The sequence below is a fragment of the Aethalodelphis obliquidens genome, unplaced genomic scaffold (genome assembly GCF_003676395.1).
Source record: "Aethalodelphis obliquidens isolate GAN/ISIS:26980383/991018 unplaced genomic scaffold, ASM367639v1 scaffold23, whole genome shotgun sequence".
NCBI lineage: Eukaryota > Metazoa > Chordata > Mammalia > Artiodactyla > Delphinidae > Aethalodelphis > Aethalodelphis obliquidens.
Window position 1 is genome coordinate 1,652,775 of NW_020837967.1, and position 27,454 is coordinate 1,680,228.

The 27,454-nt window shown below is 49.9% G+C and overlaps 2 protein-coding genes and 1 long non-coding RNA gene across 15 annotated transcripts in view; 2 read left to right on the forward strand and 1 right to left on the reverse strand.

Moving 5' to 3' along the window:
- Positions 1-8,745, forward strand: part of LOC113628238 (calmodulin-alpha-like) — a 135,987-nt gene extending 127,242 nt beyond the window's left edge. For 7 of the 8 annotated variants that reach the window (XR_003435937.1, XR_003435943.1, XR_003435940.1 and 4 more), the window contains 2 exons: positions 3,777-3,916; positions 8,599-8,745. The gene's annotated coding sequence lies outside the window, so the exon portion shown is untranslated. Of the gene's footprint in view, positions 1-3,776; positions 3,917-7,687; positions 7,749-8,598 lie in introns of all 8 variants that reach the window. The other variant, XR_003435939.1, reaches the window with a different exon arrangement.
- Positions 338-27,454, reverse strand: ASB13 (ankyrin repeat and SOCS box containing 13). 6 transcript variants are annotated; one of them, XM_027121520.1, is made up of 7 exons: positions 27,336-27,452; positions 13,599-13,786; positions 12,307-12,457; positions 9,940-10,074; positions 3,434-3,625; positions 2,207-2,238; positions 338-1,260 (listed from the first exon to the last, which is right to left on the reverse strand). In XM_027121520.1, the coding sequence occupies exons 1-7, from the start codon at positions 27,376-27,378 to the stop codon at positions 1,069-1,071; spliced, it is 933 nt and encodes a 310-aa protein (XP_026977321.1). In that variant the 5' UTR covers positions 27,379-27,452; the 3' UTR covers positions 338-1,068. The 6 variants fall into 6 exon arrangements, with proteins under 6 accessions (XP_026977321.1, XP_026977324.1, XP_026977325.1 ...); XM_027121523.1 differs by lacking the exon at positions 27,336-27,452 and adding an exon at positions 24,193-25,534; XM_027121524.1 differs by lacking the exon at positions 27,336-27,452 and adding an exon at positions 21,219-21,299.
- LOC113628243 (uncharacterized) lies at positions 10,017-27,402 on the forward strand. Its single transcript, XR_003435950.1, has 3 exons — positions 10,017-10,160; positions 16,740-16,905; positions 26,684-27,402. It is a non-coding gene; the product is annotated as an uncharacterized LOC113628243 (long non-coding RNA).

Consider the following 27,454-nt stretch of genomic DNA (forward strand, 5'->3'; position numbering starts at 1 on the left):
GGCTCAGAGGGCTGGAGAGATGTCTTCAGCCTCACCCTACGGATGGGTCTAGACTGAAGAATCTTATGTCAATTACATCTCAGTAAAGATGGTGAGGGGTAGGTACTGGAGGCCCTAGAATCTTAGTCATCTGATCCCTTGGGCAGGGTCTCTCCGCATGTGGGTGGCATTGAGACCAACACCAGGGACAGAGAGGCGGGAAGATGGGAATGTGAGACAGACATCACTTGACCATCTAAAACCCAGAGGAGATGACAGTGGCCCCTCTGACTCCCATAGGATGAAGCTCACACACACACACACGCAAGTAAGAAAAGGGCCATGTGAACACAAGGACGGACTCTCTCCAACAACCTTTATTCAGCAGTGAGTATGGGGACCGGATTCTGCCCTGAGCACTCTGCGTGTGGAAATGTTAGCAACTGTCATGGCTAGAGGCAAGTTCCTGTTACAAAGATGAAAGGGCAGAACCCAACGCTCTTTTTAATTTTGTTAGTACACGCAGATACACTGATTTACCCAGAACATGCATGTACACCTGCAGCCGAATGGGAGGGGCTCTTATCTCCACATACGATGAAGCACCATCGTAACAATAGCCAGAACCGAGGAGCTGGAAAATACCCACGGCTGCCAGCATGGAACTTTCCACCAGATCTGGGCCCCACCCAAGTAGACCTGCCAAGAGGTGCCTCTGGTTGTGAGCACAGCTGGCGTGGCCTTGGCCCATCCCCGCTCACTCTGCTCCCCACACTCCTGGGGGAATCTGGTGAGGTCACATTTCTGGGGACGATGGCTTCAGGCTTGACCCTCAAGAGGGTTCACAAGTGGTACCTTCTCCATTTCCCCTGAAACCAAATAGACCTCAACTACCTATACAGAAGTCCTCTAGTTTAACTCCCGGGTTTTGGGTTCGTTTTTTAAACTATGATATAGAATCTTAAGCAGACAGATGCAGTCTAAACATACTACGTCATGTTACCTCATGGTTTATCATGTAGCATTACTTGTTTCTATTACTAAAGAAACAGATTGTGAAACCGTTTCTTTCCCTGCCTTGATGGTGAATCACATTCTTAGCCAGTTCAAAACACTGAGCCAGTGCCTGAAGCATAACAGATGTTCCTTAGGTATCCACAAAATGCATAAGTCCACGGTTGACAGTACCCACCAGGTGCCAGCGACCTCTCCTGCCAATTGCAATTGCAGAGCTTCAAGGAATGAGCAAAACTTAGGGTGGCAATAGGATTCATTTGGCAGCTGTAGAAAGAGATGAAAAACAATCTCTGAAGAGCTTCCTAACAGTGCTTCACATTGGATCACTAGCCCTGGGAAGATGTGCTGAGATGCCTTCCTTTTACCTGTTGCTTTAGGGACTTGTTAACGAAACCTAAGCGTTACAGTGTATGTGTCTAAAAGTTTTTGCTTTATACACTGTTTAAAAGAATTAAGACCTCAAAGAAAAACTTCCTAAGAAACACTGAGCTTATTGTGGGGAATAAGAAGCCTGAGGCTTCCCCCACTAAGACCCGTATAAAGCCCCCTGAGCGATGGGTACACCTGGGCGCAGGTGGGTCTCGGAAAGTGCCAACCGTGGCTTCAGAAAACAGCACCCAAGTGGCAGGCTGTTCCCAAAGTGGCGTCCAGGCCGCAGTCAGGACCCCCCCTCCCAGGGCCCCACCCCTCTTCAGCACAGGTCCTCCTCTTGAACACCCAGGGCCACCTGGTGATGAAGGAATCATTCCCGGGCGTGTGGAATCAGCATCAGGGCCCTGGACCCCCAGCCCCGCTGGGCTCCCTTGTGCTCCTGGGAGAGTCTTTCCTGACGATCCCTCCAAGGGAGGTCTGTGAAGAGAGACAACTGCACGGCCGGGACGATGCCAGAGTTAGACTGAAGTCCCAGGAGGGCCAGCCCAGGGCCTTCCCAGGGCCTCAGAAACACCTGCCAAGGGTCTGCAGAGAAGACGAAACAGGACGGCCCGGAGAGACTCCAGTTCTCTACAGCAACAGCATGGCTTCAGGCACCCAGGGCAGAGCGACCCTGTGGCCCAACGCTGGGCTCAGCAAGGCCCCCGGTGTCACCAGCCCACCCTGATCCCGTGTCTGCAGCTCAGTTGTAGGAAAGGTAGTCAATGAGCCGGGGAGGGATGTTCAACCTGGCAATTTTCTCCAGCCCTCTGACGCCAGCCGCCCTCCTCAGGCTCACCCTGCAGAGCTGGGACAGGCTCAGAGGTGTCTCTGGAAAAAGGGGACAAGACGCACGTGAGGTTAGCTTAACTTAAGGAAGAAGCACAGCATCCTTCAACTTAACAAGTACCAACATGGAACTGAAAACACCTCCCTTTTCCTGAAAAGAGGCTGAACCCTGAGTACCTTCTCTGGAAGGCGACCAGGAAGGACAAATAGGGACCAAGGATGGAAGATCAGGAAATGGAATTCAGGTCATGGCCACTGGGATTTCACTTTGTGAGCTTCTGGCTTTTGGGGTTTTGTGATTTTTTTTCCCCCATAACGTTATAACTCAGCACACATATTTGCCAGCAAAGCACTAATCTACAGCTAGTAGGCTTGTTTGTCAAACTTCCAGACAAATGAGGGCTGGGGGAGGGTTCGGGCGGGCAGTGCTGGCTCTGCTCTGCTCCTGATCGCTGCAGGCCACAGGGACCCACGGAGAACTGACCCACAGGGGCAGACAGTCCACAAATGCACATCCTGGTGGCAGAGGGTCAGGGCCACAGGCCTGAAGATGAAGCCTGGAGCTACAGCTCACGAGGGATGGACACCAGGGCCAAAGAAGGAAAGTGCCTGGAGGTCCCTGGCAGCTGGGCCACGGGAATGTGTACAGAGCAGAGCCTGGCCTCGAAGGCTGCCTTTAGGACCATCTGTGTTTGATCAAAGTATAAATCAACCAAAGAAAGTATTCTCAACTTATGAAACATTATGAAAGACAAAGCTCCCTGAAAGAAAAATAAACAGAATTACTAGTGACATTCATTTTCCCATTTACTTCCTCCCCCAAATTATTTGAATGCAGGAAAAGAAACACCTTCTAGGAAATGTTTCCCCAGTAGACGTGGATGGTATTTGCCTCTAAACTCATGATGGATTTTGGTTGGGTAAGGTTGGCAAAATGTGGAATAAATGGGCTCTTTTTCAATTGATAAGTGTTTGAAAGCCTCTTGTGACTGTAATTCTATGTAAACTCATTTAAAAATGTGTCCCAGAGAGGAGGTCTTGTCTTAGCCAGATGGTTTGTCCTTTGTTTCCTGAAGAGTGAGGGCTGCATCTATATCATCGGCCTCATAGGGACCCAGTCTGAGTCAAGAAACGACTGACTCAGAGATGAACTGATACGTGATCAGAACAAAGCCCTCCTGCACGAGGTTCCCCTGCAGACCTTAGTGCAGGCGTCACACAAACGACACACACTCACTCTCATAGTGCTCCAGGCACTTGGCGGAGGCACTGCTGCTCCATGTGTAGTCGGATGGCTTCCGCCCCCGGTTGTCCCGGGCATAGATGTTGCCTCCAAACTGGATGAGCATCTCGATGAGGTCCACGTTCTTCACCTTGGCTGCATGGTGCAGTGCCGTCTCGTGGAGCTTTGCCGCGTTCACGTTGGCCCCTGCAGGTCCGGAGCAGGAACAAACGTCACCAAGGAGCACAGGACACAAAAGCGGCAACCCCTCCCCGGGAACAAAATCAAGACTCTGCTGCAGCCTTTTCAAAACCTTCTTCAAAATCCAGAAGCACTGATTCCTTTTATTTTTCCTTAGGAAAAGAGAGCTAAAAAAGAAGTATAACTGGAAACAACCAAAAAGAAGAAAAACAAGACAGAAACCTTCCCTGTGAGTTCAGAGGCTGCTCTAATGCCCTATGCTGTCTGTCCCCAGGTCCTGAGGCTCTGGAAGCTCAGGTGAGTTGCTCAAGCTCTCCTGCCATCCTCCACGTGTACACACACACACACCATGGACACACACACACAGGCACACACACGTGCACACAGGTACACAGTTGCACACACCTCAGATACAGACATGCACTCAGGCACACACATCACATGCACGCACACACCACGTACACAGGACAGTGGCTCTAAAAATGTGTGTTGTATGAATGAATGAACATTAAATATAAGAAATCTTTTACAAAAGGGAAGCTCAAAGGGAAAATAGGGAATGTTCCCCCCAAATTCCCTGAAGTTCAGATAGAGAGGAAGTATAGTAACTGTGAATTCAGCTCTGCCATCCACCTCGCTCTCGGGATGACAGCAGACATTCAGAAAGATGCAAACAAGTAATAGCTAAACACAGCATTTTTAGATGCTTTTTAAAAATAAGAGATTTTGATAAAAATATGATTTGTGTAAAACACCATTCTTAGGGCACGACCATCACCATTCTATACAGTGGGATCCCCTGGAGCCTCAGAATTTTTTTTAAGAAAATACCAACTTCTTTGAGGTCTGCTCCCAAGTGGATAAGGAGGTTACAAGAGAAAGGAGATGGGAGAAAAGTATTTTCAAGAAGCCAGCAAAGAGCCCAGGATCAGTGAAGATATTCCCTCCAATAACAGATTCAAATCACAATCATAAAATATTATCAAGGTGAGGCTTAAAAAAAGTCAGATCACCAGTATGTCACTGTGTAATAAGAAATTCTGAGGGTCAGAACAAGAGGAAATGAGGGGGTATAAGGCTAGTAGATGTTCTAGTCCCACAGCTCAAAAATACTTGAAAACTTCTGCTTTCTGACTTAAAATCATTTTAATCCCCTAGTAGAATATAAGAACTGTGTTCCTAAAGCGGCCTGTGTGATGCTAAGAAGATAGCAAGCATGCAAGCACACAACACACGTGACGAAAAGCTCCCATACTTCCCAGAGTCAAAACTTAGACAGCAGTTCAGGAAAAAGAATCCGTCAGTTAGGAAGCAGGATAAATTACCTAATTGTTTAACTTAGCAGATACGTATTACAAAAATAATAGTAAAAATCAACCCATGAAATAAAAGAAGCATTTTCCCCACAATCTAACCAATCTACCACATCAGGGGTTTCTTCCAATATTGCTGATACAAATAAGTAATGTTACAGTGTTGCAGTCATAATGCAAATATGAATTTGAACATTAAACTTGTAATGAAAAATAAGCTGCAAAGTCTGCAGAATCTAAAGTCCCTGTGGCTTCCTCTCAGGTCATTAATGCTCTCAATATTCTTGCCAATCGGGGAGGAAAGAGGCTGTCTCTATTTTAGAGATGGAGAAGGGTGGGTGGGGAAGCAGAGTCACTCTCAAGGTCAAGGAGAACCAGCACTGAACAGCTCTTCCCTCCCGCCCACTGTGGGTTCTCAGTACACAAGGCTTGGCGGGGTGACTGTTCCAAGGGACAAACGGGATCTGTTTAAAATGTGCCTTGGTATCACTGGATTGGGCACAGAGAGAGGGCTGGTGATTAAGAGGGGCAGCTGGCGTCTCCGCAGAAGCTGGAAACAACGGACCAGAGCTTCCTGGAGCAACACGGGTGGGTCTCGAAAATTCAGGAATGGGTGAGCAAACAGGAAGGAGAGTCAAATCTATAACAACACCATTTACCGCGATGAAAAATTCATGTCTCAACCAATAACACACAGATACTCATTAGAACAGTGGGATGGGGAGGGGGGCAGAGGAAAGAAGGGACAGAGAAGCCAGGGAGAAAGTGGCTTTATGGGACTAACGATGACATTGCCTGGAACTGAGGACAAAAGCCAGAGCCAGCAAAACACCTGACGCCACCTAGGCCTTAAAAATTCTCAATTCACGCATCAGAGAGAAGGGATCAGTGTTTGCTCGTGATCAAAAGCCTGATTTCAAAGCAAAATAGGATTAGAGTGGATTCAGTAAAACCTCAGGGAACAAGGACAGGGGCTGTCACACGCCCACCAAGAACCCAGCACGACACTATGGAGAACAGTATGGAGGTTCCTCAAAAAACTAAAAATAGAGCTACCATATGACCCAGCAATCCCACTCCTGGGCATATAGCCAGACAAAACTCTAATTCAAAAAGATACATGCACCCCTATGTTCATTGTAGCACCATTTACAATAGCCAAGACATGGAAGCAACCTAAATGTCCACTGACAGATGAATGGATAAAGAAGATGTGGCACATATATACAATGGAATACTACGCAGCCATGAGAAAGAATGAAATAATGCCATTTGCAGCAACATAGATGGACCTAGAGATTGTCATATTGAGTGAAGTAAGTCAGACAGACAAATATATGATATCACATATATGTAGAATCTAAAAATAACGATACAAATGAACTTATTTACAAAAACAGAAATAGAGTCACAGATGTAGAAAACAAACTTACGATTACCGGGGGAAAGGAAGTGGGGAGGGATAAATTGGAAGATTGGGACTGACACATACACAATACTATATATAAAATAGATAACTAATAAGGACCTACTGTATAGCACAGGGAACTCTACTCAATACTCTGTAATGGCCTATATGGGAAAAGAATCTAAAAAAGAATGGATATATGTATATGTATAACTGATACACTTAGCTGTACACCTGAAACTAACATAACATTGTAAATCAACTATACTCCAATAAAAAAAAATTTTAATATACATATATATAAAAATAGAACCCAGCGCAATGCCCGGGACGGGGTGGCAAGCACAGGGTCTTGGGATTCGCTCACTGAGACAACAGCAGAGACGTGAGGGACCAGCACTGCTGGGAAGGTGGACGCCCCTTCTGAACGCTCCCAGCACGGTTAAATATTTACTGCCGGGGACCAGATTAAAAGTTACCTCACCAGAAATAACTGGACTTTCACCCCCTTGGCCGCAATCCTCTGCAAAAATAATCCACAACTTGACCTCGCTGCCAACAGAAAGCCTCTGAGTCCACCCCGGGGGGCACCACGTGGCCCCGACGGCTCTGCTCCTCCCGTGGGGCCAGGATCCTCTCCAAAATCGCGTGCAAAAGCACCTGCACGCGTATTTTTCTAGAGATGTGGTCCATAGCTTTCATTAGATGTTCCAGCAAAAAGTGACAAATCACTACTCTAAAAATAAAGCATATGCTGTCCTCTTCTCTCTACTTTTCCGTATGTTTGAGATTTTCCATAGTTAAAAAGTAGTTTTCTTTAAGAAGAAATAAAGAATGCTTGTGATCTAGGAAGGGGTGTCAAGGAGACCATCTGAGATTACAACAGAATCAGGGATGAAATCTGGAGCTGGTGGTAGACACTGACACCTCAGGATCCTGCCCCAGGGGAAATCTCAGCCCTCACTCCCAGGGGATGGAAACCCCCTTTGTAACCACCGGATCCCCTGCTTAAGGCCGTCATGGACATCATGGCTGCCTCTCACCCAGGAGCTGCACCCTGCGGTGTGGGGCAGGGGTCCCGGGGCAGAGGTCTTGGGGCAGGGCTGGGCCTTGATTGGGTGAATCCCTCTCCTCAACCCAGACCCCAGCCGCTCAGAATGTGGCACAATTCAGCCAAAGGGATGGGATAAGGTTTGGACACGAACCCATTTCAGGCCGATGGGACATGGAGGAGGTGTGAGGGGGGAGTTTCGCTCTTCTGAGGGGAGGAAGCCATCAGAAGCCTCAGGAGTCAAGAATCTGCATTTTAGCCAAACTCTGCTGCTGCAGCCATTTCTCCCCTACTAGGGATGCCAGGCGTGGGATAAAGGGAATGGTGAGGAAGGCAGACATGTAAGATTCAGACGAGGTGAGTTCTTGCTGACACTGCTGAGCCCCCCACGTCAGAGAGACCCTGAAATCTGCTCTAGTTCTGATCCTTTCGGTTACTGAACCAGGAAACTCCATTACCCAGGGGTCGAGGGGAGCTGGTTTCCTACTTCTTACAAAGGAGTCATCACTTACACAGGGTCCTCAGGACACGGAAAGGACAGTGGGTTACACCACTCGCTTGATCCTCTCCCCTCCAACCACGAGAAAGGAACCAGAGAGAAAACAGATGAAGGTGTACTGCACACGTGCACGCCAGGCGCCCCGCAGAGGGTGGCTGTGCTATGAACTTTTTATTTTAATAAGCTCAACAGGGCTTCCCTGGTGGCGCAGTGGTTGAGAGTCCGCCTGCCGATGCAGGGGACACGGGTTCATGCCCCGGTCCGGGAAGATCCCATATGCCGCGGAGCGGCTGGGCCCGTGAGCCATGGCCACTGAGCCTGCGCGTCCGGAGCCTGTGCTCCGCAATGGGAGAGGCCACAACAGTGAGAGGCCCGCGTACCGCAAAAAAAAAAAAAAAAAAAAAAAAATCTCAACAGGAACAATAGGTAGATGCCGTTGGTAAAAATGGGATCCAACCATCCCATGAGCGACTCGGCTGGAAGACCCACTGTTTCTAATCTAGATATGTAATCTTTGCATAAAAAACAAAAACTACCCCAGTGACTAACCTTACACAAAATGAAGCGTGTTCACTGAAAAGACTTAAGAGTGGCATGTTAAAGTGAGTAAGACTCAGTAGTAGAAAACTGTATATAACTGATGCTCAAAAGACCGTCATCTGGAAAGAATTCATCCTCTATTTCTGAACCATTTTGGTTTTTCCCTAGGTTGCCCCCAGAATGGACAAGATGGCTGAGCTAAAATGTTCCCTCAACAAAACATTTAAGTTGGGGGCTTCCCTGGTGGCACAGTGGTTAAGAATCCGCCTGCCAGTGCAGGAGACACGGGTTGAAGCCCTGGTCCCGGAAGATCCCACGTGCTGCAGAGCAACTAAGCCCATGCGCCACAACTACTGAGCCTGTGCTCTAGATCCCGTAAGCCACAACTACTGAAGCCCACATGCCACAACTACTGAAGCCCACACGCCTAGAGCCCGTGCTCTGCAACAAGAGAAGCCACCGCAATGAGAAGCCCGCTCACCGCAATGAAGAGTAGCCCCCGCTCACCACAACTAAAGAAAGCCCACGTGCAGCAACGAAGACCCAATGCAGCCAAAAGTAAGTAAATTAATTAAAGAAAAAAAAGAATGCATTAGATGTGACCCTACTTTATAAAGAAAATCTTGCAAAAAAAGAAATTTAAGTTGGGTTCATAATAACTCCTTGCCTATAGCCGCTTTGGCTACATTTTAAAACTTCTATGGTCGACAGGTCCTGACTCTAGCTTCAGTTGGGCAGGTTGTTTGTTTGTTTTTAATAAATTAATTTATTTATTTTTGGCTGCGTTGAGTCTTCGTTGCTGTGTGCGGGCTTTCTCTAGTTGTGGCGAGCAGGGGCTACTCTTTGTTGTGGTGCGCGGGCTTCATTGCGCGGGCTTCTCTTATCGCACAGCCCGGGCTCTAGGTGCACAGGCTCAGTAGTTGTGGCTTGCAGGCTCTAGAGCGCAGGCTCAGTAGTTATGGTGAAAGGGCTTAGTTGCTCCGTGGCATGTGGGATCTTCCCAGAACAGGGATTGCACCCGTGTCCCCTGCATTGGCAGGTGGATTCTTAACCACTGCGCCACGAGGGAAGTCTCTTGGTGGGTTCTTTTTATTTTGTTTTTGTTTTTCACCATGGGAACCTCTCTATCCTTAGGACACCTGACAGCCTCCTGGATCCTGACGCAACTGACCCGCTTCCCCTGGACCCCATCTCCTGATTCAGATCAGGCAGGCCTTGGGGACAATCCCCTGCGGCTGCCAAAAATAATCATTCGTGTTCGTTGAGCACCTACTGTTCAGCAAGTACTGTGGAAATGTTATCACGAATCCTCCCAACAGTCCTGCAAAATAAGTTTTATTTTGTGGTTTTATAGATGCAGAAACTGAGGCCCAAGGACTCAGCTGACAAGTGGGAGAACCAGCTGCAAACCTGGGCTGCCTGACTGCACCAGGCAGCTCTCTGCCAGCTTGCAGCACAGGTGAACACAACGCACCCGCAGTGAGCCGGGCAGGTATAAACATGACGCACCTGCATTGAGCAGCATTTTGACACAGTCCAGATGCTCCCGGGCGCAGGCCACGTGCAGAGGGGTCCCAAAGTGGCAGTCGTGCGCTTCCAGGTTGGCCCCAACGTCAATAAGAAGCCTCACACACTCAGAACTTCCTTAAAAGAAATGGAGACGGAGGAAAGGCATCGTATCACATATATTTGAAATAACAGGCTTGGCAGACACGCGGCTGCTGGAGCAGGTGAGCCCCGAGCTTGGCGGCAGCAGGAGGGAAGGGAAGTGGGCCTGCATCCTGACCAGGAGCAGTGGGTCCTGGACACGGCGCGGGTGTCCTTCCCCCGGGAGCTCAGTGGCCCCCCGAGCTCACCAGGCAGTGGGAGAAAGGGAGGGAGGGCACGGCTGGCGCCCGTGCTGGGAGAACACTAAGTTGGGCTCACCAGCTGTGGACGCAGAGAAGGCTCCTCACTGCTCTCGAGCCCTCGGGGGAAAAGGAAGGGGCTCCCCACCTCCAGCTGCCCCCCAAGCTGTGTCAGGAACGCCAAGCCACCTGGATGAACTTCCCTAAACTTCCCCACTGCTTGGGTTCCCTGCCCCCTCTCAGCAGACACCTTTCTGGCCTCTTTCCCGGCTCCTCTCCGGCGTCTTTAACTCTGGTTTGGGGTCAGGCTTCATCCCGTCCCAGACTCCACCCTCTCTCACCCCTTGATCGTGCTTGGCTGTTGGCACCGACTCTCCACCTCCAGCCCTGAAACCCAGCCCCACCTCCACCACCGGGCGCTGGCCCTTCACCGGGGGACATGCCCCCCACGACGAGGTCCTCCCCCCACTCCCCAGCCAGCCTCCTCCTCACCCTGAGTCGGTCTTGACGCCGTGCTCTCCTCTCCCTCACGTCAAATCCCATTGATTCTTCCCTCAAAGCTCTGCACATGAATCCATCCCACCTGGCTCCAAGAGCTTTGCACTTGGGTCACTGCGATGGCCCCCAGCTCATCTCTTCATTTCCAGGATATCGCCCCCCCCATTTCATATTGAAGGGCAGCAGAATATGCCACCCCAAAATATGCCACTTTGGCATAAGGACTGTTTGGAGCTGAAGACAAGTAAGAAGCAGCAGATACAAGAAAAGCTCTCTTGTCTTCCCCCATTTGCCTAAAAGCAGGACATAAATGTATAAAGGTGTCCCCTCCCGTCTCTACTAGGAAGGACAGAAGTGAACCACCAGGGACAACTCTAGACCCTGATCAGCCCAGAGCCGGCACCAGAGGAGTCCACACCGCAAATCTTACTAACTGGCCTTTGTCTCCCAGGAGTTCCCCGCTGTATTTGCCTTCATATAACTTATCATCCCTAGAAGCTCATAGTCCTTTTCGTTGGTCTTGTGTCTGCTCGACAGAATTACTGCTCTTTGTTAAAATGCTACATAAACCCCAATTCTAACCACCCTTTGCCTGAGCTCTCCCGTGTGTATGTGCAATGCACACGCTAACTTCCACTTGTTTTTCTCTTGTTAATTGGTCCCTTGTCAGTCTCATCGGCAGGGCCCCAGCCAATGAACCAAAGATAGGTGAAGGAAGAAAAATAAGCTTCCCTCCCCTACGCTGCACATGGATGGCCACTAAACGAACCTTTCAAAAATGTGTTCTTATCATTCAGCATCTGCTCAAAAACCTTCAGAGCCGTCTGTAGCAATTCCCAGTGCCTGTGGGCGACCAAGGTGACCTAACTGTGGGATTCGGGGTGAGGGCAGCAAAGACTGGCCCTGTGTGCAGCCGTGGAAGAGCCCACACCCCGCACCCTAACAAATGCAGTGAAGACGAACACCGTGCCGACCAAAGCACAAGACACAAGTGTGCAAACCTTGCTCAAAACAGTCGAACCCAAACTCCCTGGTCTGTCATCTGAAACACTGCCCATCAGCTGGCCTCACCCCAAACTTCCAGTTCTGCCTGTTGTAGCTCCTCTGCTGGGCACGTGTGACCCAGCGAGACTGGAGCAGCCATATCCTCCCACCGTCTGAAATCCACCTATTCTCAGAGGGCAACCCTGAGCCTTGAGGACCAGCTCTCGGCTCCTCTGAGAGTTCCTGCCTGGGGGTGCATCTAGGCCTCATCTCCCCACAAGATCAGAGGCCTGCAGGCCAGAACGACAGCAGCCACTAAGTGAGCGGCTGCCGAGGGCACCCATTTCCAGGGTTAGCATCTGAAAGGCACCGAATGAGCTAGAAATAGAACCCTACCTTCAGCCCCCAGCCCTGGGTGAGGACTGTATCTCCAGGAGGAAGAGCGTCAGATTCCACGGCTGACGGACCAAGAGCCAGACCCAGCCCGGGAGCCCGGCTTCACCAGCGGATGGCTTCCCCTCCTGGCTATCACCGCTACCCGACTCACCGCTCATGCAGGCCTCGTGCAGCGGGGATGCCGTGTACAGGGGCGGATTGACCTTGGCCCCGTGGGAGAGCAGGAGCTTCACACACTCGATGCTGCCCGAGGCACAGGCGTCACAGAGCGGGGTGCTGCCATCGATGTTGCGGGCGTCCACCTTGAGGGGGGGAGGAAACGAGCATCAGAGGGCAAGGTGCAGGCCACTCGCCTTCTCATCCTGATGCACGTTCATCTTTGAAACACCACGTAGTTTTTCGAAGTTCTTAAGTTTTCTATTACGTGCTGAGGTGCCGTGCCAGGCAAGGGGGTTCAGAGATAGAAAGTAGGGCGTGTCTACTGGCCGCCTGAGTACAGCGGGCGTGCAACTGGGGGCTTTTTTTAGCTTAGCCTCACTCCGGCCACCACCCCAACACCTACTAAGCACAGGCAGGGTGTGAAAACGGGCTTTAACTCCAGCCTCAGCTAGGAGGTGTGCCTGAAACTGTTTAACATGCCTCCTCTAGTTGGAAAATCATGAGGCAGGAAAAGGCAACTCCCCAAACTGGCAGATTCTGCTTAGAATTTGTCCAAATTCAGCTGTTTACTTGGGTTCATGCTGAAGCCTGTTCCATTTCCTCTGGAACCGCCTTCATAGCCGAGTTCTGGGAAGAGTGAGCAGAACACAGCCTTCCCTTCTTCCTCACCCCCCACCGCTGTCCCAGGGCAGCTCCTACCAGCTCGCCCAGCCAACTGGTAAATACCCAGCAATTCTACCAGCCGGATACCAGATACCATATGCTGGGGACTCCACGTGGGCTGTGTGAGTACGTAAACTAGGGGAAAGCAGCGAATCAGAATCTTGTTCTTGTTCCTTTTACCTGTCCTTCCAGAGCTAGTCTGCCAGCATCCCACTTAGTCATCCTGCTCTCTGAGCCCAAAAGGCTCCTGCCGCCAAGGCCCCGCCAGCCCGGTAGGCAGCCCGCCTCTGTGTCCACAGCCTGCCTGCCCATGTGCAGAGCAGAGCATGCCATCACTTTGCTAACCCGGCCTTCTCTTCCACCACCAGTGACCTCCCAACAGCCAGGTCCACGAGCACCCTCACCGGTCCTCTCAGGGTGTGGTTGCCATGGAGACCAGCCCTCCCTCCTCCTTCAGCCCCCACTACAGCCCACTCTGGTTTCCTCCTTCCTCTGCTTCTCAGCCTCCTGCAGTGGTTTCCTTTCTTCCTATGTGTTGCATAACACAGAACGCTCTTCCCAAGCCTCTTTTTCTCTGGAGCTGGTCCCATCAGTCTGGGAACCATGCTGCAGGTGGCTTACCTGGGCCCCGGCGGCCAGCAGCAGCTGCACGCACTGCGCCTGGCCCTGCAGGCTGGCCGCGTGCAGGGGCGTGATGGAGTCCACCATGACCTGGTTGACGCAGGCCCCGCTCTCTATCAGCTGCTGCAGCTGCCGTGTCTCCCCCCGCTGGGCTGCCTCGTGCACGGGGGTGCGCTCCACCCAGAAACCTGGAAAGAAAAACATGCAGTGCTAAGAGCACGCCACTTCTGTCCAGGTCAGATGAACCCCAGGACCCTTTACGAAACCCAAGCCATTGTATACACAGTGGTGTAATTGGTCCAAACACCCCTACTCAAAACCCTTGAGTGATTCCCACTGCCCAGGGGTGGAGTCCAAGTCTTTGGTGAGGCCTACAAGGTCCTTCATGATCTGGAGCTTGCTCACCTCCTTGACCCATCTGCCACTACTGCCCTACACAAGCCCACTCTCTCCAGACACACAGCTGGCTCAATGTGGCCCCCTGCCCTTGCACACCTGCATCTCTGCATATATTCTCTCTGCCTGAGAAGCCCACCTTTGCCCCCACCCCGATCATCCATTCTGCATCTCCTGTTCAGATGTTATGTCACCCACGTGGACCCATTTGAAATAGCTCCTTCTCCGGAAGACACGTCTCCCACAACCCTGACATCTACATGCTTATAATGCAGCACTTATACTGTCCCCGCTCCTGGCCTGGGAGAGCCTTCAAAGTAGGGACTTGATTTAATTATTCAATTTTAGCAGAAATCTCAGGATTTCCTACCTACAAAATCATGTCATATGCATTTAGATAGAGGTAGCTTTGCTTCTTCCTTTCTAATCTGAATGCCTTTTCTTTTTCTTGCCTAACTGCCTTGGTTTGAACGTCTAGCCCCACGTTGACCAGAAGTGCCGAGAGGCACCTCCTGCCATGTTCCTGGTCCTGGAGCTATGTCCTTCACCACGAACCACCATGTGAGCTGTGGGTTTTCATAAATGCCCTTTATCAGGTCAAGGAAGTTCTCTTCTATTTCTAGTTTGTTGAGTCTTTTTATCATGAGAGGGTGTTGCATTTTGTCAAGTACTTTATCTGCATCTATTGCAAAGATCAGGCTGGCTTTTTTTCCTTAATTCTGTCAAAATGCTGTATTACACTGATTGATTTTCAGATGTTAAACCAACCATGCATCCCTGGGATAAATTCCACTTGGTCATGGTGTATAATCTTTTTTATACATTGCTCAATTTGGTTGGTGCATATTTTGAGAATTTGGGGGTCTACATTCATAAGTGTCATTTTTCTTGTGATTGAGGTATTTGTCTGGTTTTGGCATCAAAGTAATACTGGACTCAGAGAATGAGTTGGGAAGTATTCTCTCTTTTAATTTTTGGAAGAGTTTATGAAGAATTGGTATTCAATCTTTAAATATTTGGTCAAATTCATCTGTGAAGACATCTGGGCCTGAGCTTTCATTTATTTAAGTTTTTTTAATAATTCAATCTCTTCATTTGTTATAAATCTATTCCTTTTTTTTTTTGAGTCCACTTTGGTAGTTTATATTTTTTAGGAATTTGTCCACTTAATGTACGTTATCTAATTTGTTGGCATACAATTTGTTATGGACTGAACTGTGCCCCCTGTCACAAAATCCATATGTTGAAGCCCTAACCCCTAATACCTCAGAATGTGACTGTATTTGGAGATGTAACTCCAAATAAAGTGAGGCCATTAGTGTGGGCCCTAATCCAATCTGACTGGTGCCCTTATAAGAAGAGGAGATTAGGACACACAGACACCAGGGATGAGTATGAACAGAGGAAAGACCATGTGAGGACATGCAAGAAGGCGCTGTCTGCAAGCATAGGAGAGAAGCCTCAGGAGAAATCAAGCCTGCTGGCACCTTGATCTTGGACATCCAGCCTCCAGAGCCTCAGAAATAAACGTGTTGTTTAAGCCTCCAGTCTGTGGTGTTCTGGTATGGCAGCCCAAGCAGACTAACAAACAATTGCTCATAGTATTCCCTTATAATCATTTTATGTCTGTAATGTCCATAATAACATCCCCTCTTTCATTGCTGATTTTGTCATTTGAATCTTTCCCCCCCAACACACCCTTGGTCAGTTTAACTAAAGACTTGTTAATTTTGTTGATCTTTTCAAAGAACCAACTTCTGTTTTGTTGATATTCTGCATTGTTTCTCTATTTCATTAATTTCCTCTCTAATCTTTATTATTTCTTTGCTTCTGCTGTCTTTAGGTTTAGTTTGCTTTTTTATTTCCAATGTCTTAAGATGAAAGGTTATTAGGTTATTGATTTGAGCTCTTTCTTCTTTTTTTTAATGTAAACGTTTACAGCTATAAATCTTCTCTAAGTATGGCATGAGTTGCAGCTTATAAGTTTGGTATGTTATCTCTTCATTTTCATTCATCTCAAACTATAATTATTTATTTTTGCATCCCAACCTCGTAAAATACATATTCAACAACGTGTTGATTAAGAAATAAACAAAGGCACGACTCCTCTCCCAAAAAGGAGTAAAATTCTCTAACATCCCCCCTTTCTTCCACAATGCCTTACCTCTCCCCCTTCCCTGCCCTCAGCTCTAGAGAACCAGGTGCACGAGATACAACACCCTGACCTCCCACATTTTAGCCAAGGGTTCTCAAACTGGAGCTTCCATCAGCATCGCCTGGAGGGCTTGTGAAATCGAAGGCTGCTGAGCCCCACCCCCAGAGCTGAGTGGGTCTTGGTGTGGCCTGGGAATCCAAGTTTCTAAAACGTGCCCAGACGACGCTGATGCAGCTGGTCTGGAGACCACACTTAAGAACCGACGCCACTTCTCCCTCTGAACAAAGCCCCCTTCTCTCCCCACCTCTAGCCTCTCTATCTCACCTTCCACCCCTCCCTGTTCATCCTAGATAACACCTACTTGTTCCTTTCCTGACTGAAGTGCAGGGGTCAGGTTTGCAGGAGGCCTTGCCCAGCCTCAGCCTCATCCGTGCTGGGTGAGCCCCTCGTCTGTGCCTCCACCAGGGCTTACTGTGCTGCGGTCCCCACCTGGCTGCCTGCCGTGCAGCAGAAGTAGACTAGTAGTGCCGTGCATCCATCCCACCCAGACAAGCGGTCTAAGTTAACCACAGGATTCCCATTTCCCGTAGGACGTCTGACCCAACTCCAGTGAACGACACATGAGGGAGAGGCTGCTGACAGCGTTCACAGTTTCGACACACCCCTCGCCCCCGATGTTGCCTAGACGCGAGCTGGGAAGTGCCGTGGCCGTCGGACCACCTGCCTGACGTCGGCTCTGAGGATGGGAAGCACCAGGTGAGTCACTGGTCACGTGGGGCCTGCAGCCCTGACAGCCAGGCTTCCTGTGGTGTGAGGGTGATGTTTCTTTACGGTTTAAGCCAGGTGCAGACAAACGCATGCAAACTCAGAGTGTACACTCCCCAGATGCAGAAACTACAGGACGTTTTCTCAACACCCGTCAGAGCACCTGGGATACAGGGCAGTCTTCTAGACACTCTTTTAAAACGTCATAAATGACAACAGTGCTGGATTATGCTGACACATCCTTACTGTCAAGCCCCAACTTCGGCAGATGACCACATTACACACCTCTTCATAATAAGCAGTTTCCTTTTATTATAACTACATTTTATTATCACATCTCCCTAGAAAACCTTCTGAGCAACCACATGGTTCCCAAGTCTTATCAGAAGCACTTTCACGAACCATATCTGGGGTGAATGTACTTCCTTGGCAGGTGGATAACCTCCTGGGTTATGTGTTGATGACTGTCCCCTCTTGGAGATCCCCTCATTTCCGCCGACCTACAGCCCTACCCCACCCCCGCAGTGGAGCCGCATGACGCGTGGCTCAGGGTTCTCCAAAGCCAAACGGCTCAGGGCTAAAACTCAGCGCGGCCGTTTATTAGCTTGTGCGAGAAACAGCTTCCCTGACTGTCAGTTTTGTCACCTGTAAATTGGGATAATAATATAGTTCATTCATCAGTGGGTTATGAAAATTAAATGAATGAAAGTAAAAGCACTTAGCGTTGGGCCCAGCACAGAGTAAGTGCTCCATAAATGGAGTCTACTTGTGGTATTTTAACCCCCTCATTGTACCTAACTGTGCGACCCCACAGGGGTCATGGGGGGCCAGGGAAGTGAAGGGAGGACTGGAATGCAGAGGAAGATCTGATCCCCACAAACGTAAAAGCCAGGCTTGGGGAACTTCTTACTTACTGTCCCAGGAGTAAGTAAGTAAGCCAAGCTTGGGGACCCCAGTATGTCTCCCAGTCGTGATGAATGGCCGCCCGTATGCCTGTCTTGTGGGGTGGGTAGTGGAAAGCAGCTGTGGATCACTCTCAAGTCAGTCTGGAGGGAGCAGAACCCCAAGGGCAGACTGAGTAAAAAGAGGAGAGCAGGGCGAGTCCTGGGTCCTGCAGGAAGGAGGAAAGTGCAGCTCAGGAAGGCGGTGCAGGGAAGGCCTGAGCATCCCTCAGCAGCCCGTGCAGGTAGATGCAGCCTCTCCCACTGCGTTGCACAGAGACGGATGGACATGGCAATCAGCAGGTCACGGTCATGGGCTGGGGAGGGTGGGGAAACAATTCAAAACAACAGGACAGGACGACTGCGACAGTGGTGGAACAGGTCACGCTACGGGAACTTAGAAGCAAGACAGCCCATCAGGAAAGCATCACCGAGGAGGCGGGGCTGCAGTGAGCCTGCTGGGCATCACTGGCTTGGCTCTATTCCCAGCACCTGGCACAGTGTGAGGCCCAAAAAAGATGCTCACGTCACTTGCTTGTTGAGTGCATAAGGGACGAATGAATGGAAGGAATTACTAACGTGAATGATAAAGTATGGACATAAAATTTTTTAAAGAAAATCTAATTCTATCTCCTTATGACCAGTCTATAGAGGAAGTGCAACTTACTGGGAACCATATTTTCTAGTGAATAAACATCAGCTGCAGTTGTCTTAGCAGCAACTGAGGGCAGAGATCAGAAGCAGCAGGTGTGATAACACAGGAGAGCATTGTGGGCATCAAAGAGCACAGTCAACAGTGAAAAGGCACCTATAGGATAGGGAGGAATATTTGTAAACCATGTATATCAGAATATATAAAGAATGCCTACAACTCAATAACATAAATAACCCAATTAAAAAATTACCAAAGGACTTAAATAGGTATTTCCCTAAAAAAGATATACAAATGGTCAACAGGCACAAGAAAAGATATTCAGCATCACCAGTTATCAGAGAAATGCAAATTAAAACCACAGCAAGATACCACTTCACACCAATTAGGATGGCTACTATCAAAAAACAAAAAATAAATGTTGCCAAAGATGTGGAGAAACTGGAACGCTTGTGCATTGTTGATGGGAATGTAAAGTGGTGCAAGGACTTTGGACAAGAGTATTCTGGTTCCTCAAGAATTCAAACAGAACTACCATACGATCCAGCAGTTTTTATCCTAAGAAAATGCAAACACTAACTCGATAAGATATGTGCACCCCTATTCACTGCTGTATTACTTACAATAGGCATGACATGGAAACAACCTAAGTGTCCATGAAGGGAAGAATGGATAAAGAAGATGTGATATATACACACAATGGAATATTTATTACTCAGCCTTAAAAACGAAAGAGATTCTGTCACAGGCTACAACGTAAATGAACCTTGAGGACATGATGCTCAGTAAAATAAGCAAGTCACAAAAGACAAATACTGTACAATTCCACTTATATGAGGTTCCTAGAATCAAAGTCGTAGAGACAGAAAATGGAATAGTGGCTGCCGGGGGTGGGGAAGGGGAGAAATGGGAAGGTGAACAGGTGCAGAGTTTCCTGTGTTATAAGATGAAAAAATGCTGGAGCTCTGTTGTACCAAAATGTGCATGTAGTTAATACTGCTGAACTGCACACTTAAAATTTACCATCTTAACCATTTCTATGTTTTTAGCCACAATTCAAACTTTAAAAATTATGTTTTTTAAATGTCACTTTTAAAATTTTTATTTATTTTTGGCTGCGTTGGGTCTTCGATGCTACACGTGGGTTTTCTCTAGTTGTGGCGAGTGGGGGCTACTCTTCATTGCAGTGCGCGGGCTTCTCATTGCAGTGGCTTCTCTTGTTGCAGAGCACAGGCTCTAGGCGCGTGGGCTCCTGTAGTTGTGGCACGCGGGCTCAGTAGCTGTGGCTCACGGGCTCTAGAGCACAGGCTCAGTAGTTGTGGCGCATGGGCTTAGTTGCTCTGCAGCATGTGGGATCTTCCCGGACCAGGGTTCAAACCCATGTCCCCTGCATTGGCAGGTGGATTCTTAACCACTGCACCACCAGGGAAGTCTGGAGCACGGGCTTTAGGCATGCGGGCCTCAGTAGCTGTGGCTCGCAGGCTCTAGAGCACAGGCTCAGTAGTTGTGGCGCATGGGCTTAGTTGCTCSGCAGCCTGTGGGATCTTCCCAGACCAGGGCTCGAACCCGTGTTCCCTGCATTGGCAGGCAGATTCTTAACCACTGCGCCACCAGGGAAGCCCTAAAAATTATTTTTTAAAGAAGTAACAAAGATGGAGGAGGCCCCGGAGATGGGGGAGGTTGTCACCCACAGCTGGTACCAACCGAGGATGTCATTGGGGGGACACCTTTACAGTGGGAGGTGGGGGTAAGGGGGAGGTGGTAGCCTCAATGGCCTCTGGAGACCCCAAGAAGCACAGGGGGAGGGGAGAGCCACCCCAGAGATAAAGAACACGGGGTGCCTGGTGGCCCACGGGGCTGCAGCTGCATGAAGGAGCGCTGGTCCTCAGTGGGAAGCTCAGAGGCATCCACCCCCGACCCCTCCCACGACCCCCCACCAGAGAGAAGACGGGGGACGGCTGACACGTACTTATCAACTTTAAAGCAAAAAGACGTCTGTTAGCAGGGAAGAGAGGCAGGAAAACGCTGTACGTTGGTCAACCCACTGACCTCAGGCTTTGTTTCTGGCCCTGTGCCTGGACCCCACTTGTGACCAGATGCCCCCACCCCTGTACCATCGCCCTGGGAGAGGGGCCGCCCTGGAAACCTGAGACCCTCCCTCTGGCAAGTTCCCTCGGGGATGAGCCTTCCCCTAAATCCCAGCCCTGCCACATAAGTGGACTCCTAGCACCCCCTTCCCGTCACCCTCCCTCCCTTCATCCCGTCAACAGCCCCCTCTGGTGCTCCCCTGCCCCAGCAGCCCCTCCCCTCGCCCCCTCCCTAATGCAGCTAGGTCATCAGCAGGTCATGGGGGGCCTGCTCAGGACCCTTAGATTGCTCCTGATTCCAGAAAAGCATCCACACTCCTTCGCAAGCCAGGCAAACTGACCCTCCAGGATGCAGTCCCAGCCCCATTTTCCAGTCTCCCCCCACACCCTCCCATCACCACCCTCACACACACACCCTTGTCTCCAATTACGCTGAGCTTCATGTAGCTGACATAGGGTCGGGTGGTCCAGGGCCTGTGCCTTTGGGGGTGCTGTGCCCCACTCAGCCCCCCACTCTCCATCCTCCCCACCGAGACCGAGTCTTAGCGCCTTCAGGAAGCCTTCCAGCGTGCAGCCTGCCCACCCAGGCCCTCCTGTAAGCCACCTCTGTACACACAGCTGCACCTGATTTCACGCCTCTTCCATCCTTCCACGGGCATCTTTAGGACAGGACCGCAGCCGCCGACCTCCTGTTCCAGCACAGCGCCTGACACACAGGTATCAAATAAATACTCTCCAGAAGCCTGTTCTACTTGCCGGAAAACTTCTACTGCAGTTGGGTCTGCCCCCGCCAGAGTACACCCCACTACCGGCCCCTTACAGGCCTGCCCAGCCCTGACACTGACCTGGGCCACACGTTGGCCTTGCCCACTCCGGCCGTGCCAGGGGCCAGGGCATCAATTAAACAGGAGTTTGTTGTAGCAGAGCCCAGGCTGCAGTCCCCAGAAGACAGAGCACCAGGGCGCTGGTGCTAAAGGGCAGACAGCAGCGCCCAGGTCCCTCCTGCCTCCTGCCCGGGCTTCGGTTCAAGGTCACGGAGATACCTGTGTCACTCCTTCTGCTGAGTGGCTGCTGGCAAGCCAAGCTCACGAAGGACTAAGTGAAAACCGTCATCTGCAAAACTAGAGTCTCACCAACACCACCTACAGGATCTTCTACCGGACAAGTGCAAGGTCACCCCGAGAAGGAATGACAGACGCTTGAGAACATTTCTGCCACTCTTCTGCACCCCTGCCTGACCTGACTGATCCAGCCTGGGCACCAGACGTGCACCTGCTGACTCCCAACCCGACACCCCTGTGTACCTTGGCCGGGCCCTGACACTCTCACATCTGAGGGCTGGCCCTGCCCGGCCCAGGCCCAGCCTTCGGGAGTCAAGAAACCCCAGCTGAACACTTCAAGTGGTTCAGTGTCAGCCTTCCCTTGGGAGCGGGATACATGGTGAGGAGCCTCAGGAACCACCCAGCTCTTGAGTCCAATGCCTGTCTGTCCTTTAGCCCTGTGACCTGGGGCACGTCACTTATCCTCTCAAAGCCTCAGTTTTCAATTACACATCAATTTTTTTTAAGCCTCAGCTTTCTCTCATATAAAATGGCGATGTTTTTGCCTACTCCCCTGGGGTGGCTGTAATGACAGTGAAATCCTGCTGGGCATGACCGGCACGGTGGCAGGCAAGTGTACGACGACAGCACACACTATGACCACGATGGGACTGTTAGCATCATTCTATTTCTGCTGGTCCTGCTTGGGTCCCAGCCTCCAGTTCTACTGCCTGTCATGTTCCAAAGCCCCACCTGGGACTCCGGCTCCAGCACCTGGATCCCGCATGAGTCCCCTGCATGGAGTCCCAGCCCCTTGGCCCTGGCACCCGCCTTCTCTACGCGTGTCCAGCAGTGGGTGTTCCAGACCAGCTCCCCTGGCCAACTGTTCAATATTCAGCAATTCCGCCAGGCGGAAACCCCTGGGAGCTGAAATCAGCGTGGGGGTGAGTATTTACACCAGGGAAAAAAGAAAATCAGATCAGGTTTCCTTTTTTTTTTTTTTTTCCCCTTTTTTCTCCAGAGAGCCAATTTACCAGCATCCTGCTTAGTCATCCAGAGCCCAGAATCCTGCTCTTTGAGCCCAAACCGCAGCTCTCAGCAAGGCCCCACCGGCCCTCCTCGAGAGCCTGGCCTTGCGACGTGCAGGGCCTGCCGGGCTCCCGTTCCACATGCAGAGCGGAGTACTCATCGGCCCTACCCACCTGTCCAGAGTCTAGAACCCAACCCCTGTGCAGACCCTGACCCTGACCGCTCCTCCCTCAGCCAGGGGCCCCTCCACACAGCAGCCCCGCTCAAACAAAGAGTGTTTTCCAAACGCCACGGAGAACACCTACACCACAAGCGGATCCAACGTGCTCAGTATCCACCAGGCACCCTTCAATGCTGCTTGGGCCAGGAATCTTGCTCCAGGTATGTCATGAAGCGGGGCCCAGGGCCCTCGCTGCAGACATGTCCTTCTCGGCCACAGCTGCAGCTCTGAAATAAGCCCTTCTCCCCAAATACCCCAGTAGATAAATATTCTTGAAATGATGATGGATAGCCTCCCCATACCCCGTCCATGCCCATGGGGCACCTGTGTGCAGATGTAGCCGCCGGGAGCGGCTGCTGAAGCCACAGTGGAGCTGGTATTTTGAGGACCGCTCTCAGCGGGCTAAACTCAGCTTTTGGGAAAGTCAGGGGTCCCGAGTGACTTGTCCCCCAAGGTCCCAGAAGGCCAAGGATTTGTGTGTACAAAGCAAAAACAAATTGAAGAGCTAAAAGGACCTAGAAATCATGTGGCAAAGTGCACCCATCCATCTGACAGTAAAGAGTGAAAAAACAAAATAGGGGCAAAACCCCACAAGGACAAAGAAACCAGCACCTGAGAATGACAGACCTGCTCCAGAGGATGCTGCAAGGACCAAAGACACAATACATGCAAAATGCCTGGCACAGGTGGTGCTTAATAAATGCTTTGTGGTGACCACCCACCTTTAACGTGCTGTCCGAATTAAAGTTCAGTGAGCTTGATATTATTACCAGTCACCTTGATTCTCAGGGAAAATGCAAATCATTTTTATATGTAGAAACACTTATTTAGAAACTGGGGCTGAGAATTTTGTTACTCTTGAAGAGATTTTTCAACAAGTTCTATTTCAGTGTTTTAATTATGAATACCCCAAATACTGTTTGTCAGTAAACTTGAGGTTGGCATACGTGGTTTTAAGATCTGTTAAATGTGATAAAAATTAAAAAGAAAAGGTTTACTTTCCTACAGGGACAAGACAGTCAAAGCTCAGTTAGGAGAGGCAAAAGGAAAGTGAAAGAGAACAAGTGAAAGCAAAAGAGAAAAGTGGGAAGAGGTTACCGAAGCAGCAGACAGCCAGGGAAAAGGAAAGAAAGATCTTCCTAAACATGCTTGAGGAGAAACGCCCGAATCCAACTTTCGCCCTCACTCAACAGCCCCTACTAACCGCTTATCCAATTCTCTGCCACCCAACCCCTCCCCTTGCCTCCCTCCCACCCCACGGTGCTGATGACCAGGGCAGGAGGGTTATACCAAAAAAATCAAAACTCACTTGTACTGCTATAGTCAGCAGCCACTCCTGGCCGCAGTGACTACCCGGAATCCCAGCTGGTGTTAAAATCAGCCTAATTTCCTTCAAACGTTGTTATTAGCAGTGTAATATAGTGCCCAGAGGCTTCTCCACTAAAGGACACATCTAGACACTTCTAGAATGCAGCTTTCGCTAAGGCAGAAACAGAAGCATGATTTGAGAAGATTTTAAGGAAGTTGACCTCCCAGCCAGGGCACTGATTATCTAGATCTCTCAAAGTACTTTCCATACAATTCTATGTTTAAAAAATCAAATTCCGGAATTCCATGGCAGTCCAGTGGATAGGACTCCTTGCTCTCACTGCCAGGGCCCCAGGTTCCATCCCTGGTCGGGGAACTGGGATCCCGCAAGCCACGCAGCGCAGCAAAAAAAAAAAAAAATCAAATTCCACAGACTCAACAAAAGGATGAACTTGGATATAGGTTCCCGGACCCGGGGACTCAGATCAGTCTACCATCCTGATTGTGGACCCCTGGAGGCAAAGACATTTCTCAGAGCCCGAAAGGTGCTATAGTACAGAGATGATGGCTGGTAGCGGTGCTCCCCAGTCCCCTGAAAACCCACAGCGGACATGGCTCATCCATCCCAGTCACAAAACCAGCTTAGTGCTCCAGGCAGCCCTACAAATTGATTACAGATGAACCTATCTGATAGGAAGAACAAAAGGATTTTTAACGTAAAACAAGCAAAGCAAAAAGAAACGAAACAAAAAAGAACCACCTGTGTTAAAACCTCAGCTTTGTGACTTCCTAGCTGTGCGAACTCAGTTTCACCTCTAAGTTAATCGATAATGATGACTGTCCTGCAACTGTCACAGGGCTCATGGCCAGCGCCTGGCCCACAGCAAAGCAGCTCAGTGGCTCTCATCACGGTCCCAGGGGCTGCCTCTCCTTTTCTCTCTCCATCCCATCTTCCCAACACCCCAGAGGCCAATGAACTGGTTAGACTTCTCGGCTGAAGATAACTGAAGAACACCAGCATCTCACCTTGCTTAGAGCCCAGATCCCTAAGGCACCCTTTCATCTTCTGCCAACCTCTTGCTTCCAAGTCAGAAGCCCTTGAGCACAGATGCTGAATATGAGAGTCACGTTTTCAACTTTACAAATAGACACAACCTAGGGTCAATAATGATATGAATTACATTTGCTAAGTAACAAACACCGATTCACTTTAGGATGTGACTTGCCCTAAATTCTTGGTTCTTATTGATAAGGCCATATTATAAGACTGCAACCTTTACCTCTGTGAGGTGTTATATTAAAAATAAAGCTACAGGGCTTCCCTGGTGGCGCAGTGGTTAAGAATCCGCCTGCCAATGCAGGGGACACGGGTTCGAGCCCTGGTCCGGGAAGATCCCACATGCCGCGGACCACCTAAGCCCATGCACCACAACTACTGAGCCTGCGCTCTAGAGCCCACGAGCCACAACTACTGAAGCCTGTGCACCTAAAGCCCGTACTCCGCGACAAGAGAAGCCACCGCAGTGAGAAGCCCACATACCACAACGAAGAGTAGCCCCCGCTTCCTGCAACTAGAGAAAGCCCGCATGCAGCAACGAAGACCCAACGCAGCCAAAAAAATTAAATAAATAAAATCATTAAAAAATAATAATAAAACTACGGAGAACCTACTGTATAGCACAGGGAACTCTACTCAGTGTTCTGTGGTGACCAAATTGGAAGGAAATCCAAAAAAGGGGATATATGTATACGTATAGCTGATTCACTTTTGCTGTACAGTAGAAACTAACACAACATTGTAAAGCACCTATACTCCAATAAAAAATTTTTTTAATTTAAAAAAATAAAGCTACACGGTTTGGTTAGAGTATACCACATGTATAGAATTTGAGATCAGAATGATAAAATGCATTAAAGTTCCTATGATGGGCCTCTACTTCTGCTGGGATAGCAGTGTCGCTCTGGATTCAACACATTGAGTTTATTCATTAGTGTTGAGAATAAAACTGTCAGCAGGATGTATTTTGAGAGAAATATATGAAATTAAACAATGACAATGTCAAAAGTAGCCACAAACCCCAGAAACGGTGCATCTATTAGTTTAGAATATGTTTTTCTTCTAAAGATACATTCCTTAAACTATACAAAAAACATACTCGGAAGTGATGCTATGCTATTGAACCTTGCACATGAACAAAAATATTAAAACGTGTTTAAAAAGCTTCCACGGTGAACCAACCAAACACAGCACACACTGGCAGGGTCAAAGCCCTGTGCCTGCCTGGGGTGGAATGCCAAGTAAAAACAGAGATGCTTATTAAATGCCTTTGATCCTGTGGCAGGTGGCTGTTTTGCAAAATCAACTAAAATAGCTTTGCGAGGACTGCACTTCGTCTTAAGCTAAATTAACCCATAAGACTTCTCACTTTCATTCGCACTACATTTTTTTTATCAGTGTAAAAATACTTTATAGATTATTTTTTTCTTTGCAGGCTTTGGAAGTGTTTTCACTGCTCATTTGCCCTAGAATTACTCCGTAGGCGGGAAAGTTTGCTTCCCCAAAGAATGGCCTTTTGCCCTCGAATCCATTTTACTCTCGGGTTGCCCAAACGGTAAAGAAGGTTCAGTTAAGAACCGAGGTCGCATGTCTCACACAGTGCGACAAGGGCACATGCTCCTTCTGGATTGGATTCCTGGGTGTATCCGTTCCATGCGAACGACCCTGCGCACGACCTTCCCACAGGGCGCCTGGAAGACGGTCCAGCTCCCACCCCGGGCCCGTGCCAGGGCTGCCCTACGAGTGGTCCCGCGTGGGCATTTCCTAGGTTCCCCTCGGAACCTGGCAATGACCACGCACAGTCCCGCATCCTCCCCAGGGTGCGCAGCGCTCCGGTGGGTCTCCGGTTCTGAAGTCACAAGGATGACCCGGCCGGCAGGGGACCAGGAGCCGGACGCAGAAACCGCGTCTGAGCTGCATGGGACCCCCGGACCTGCTCCTTTAAAGACACGGCCCTCCGACCCGGACCCAGCCAGACGCCCCTGACGACCCCTCGGAGCGGGTTCGTCCCTGCCCGGGGCGAATGTAAGCAGATGCAGCTCTCGGTCCACGAAGGCGGCCCCGCGCTCCCGGCAACCCGCACGTACCCAAGTCGCCCAGGAAGCTGCCGTCTGCGGCACGGGTCTCCATGCCACCGGCTCCCCGCGTCCCGGCTCTGCGGCCCCGCCACTAGCACCGCCCGCTGGGCGGGGCCAATCGGCGTCGC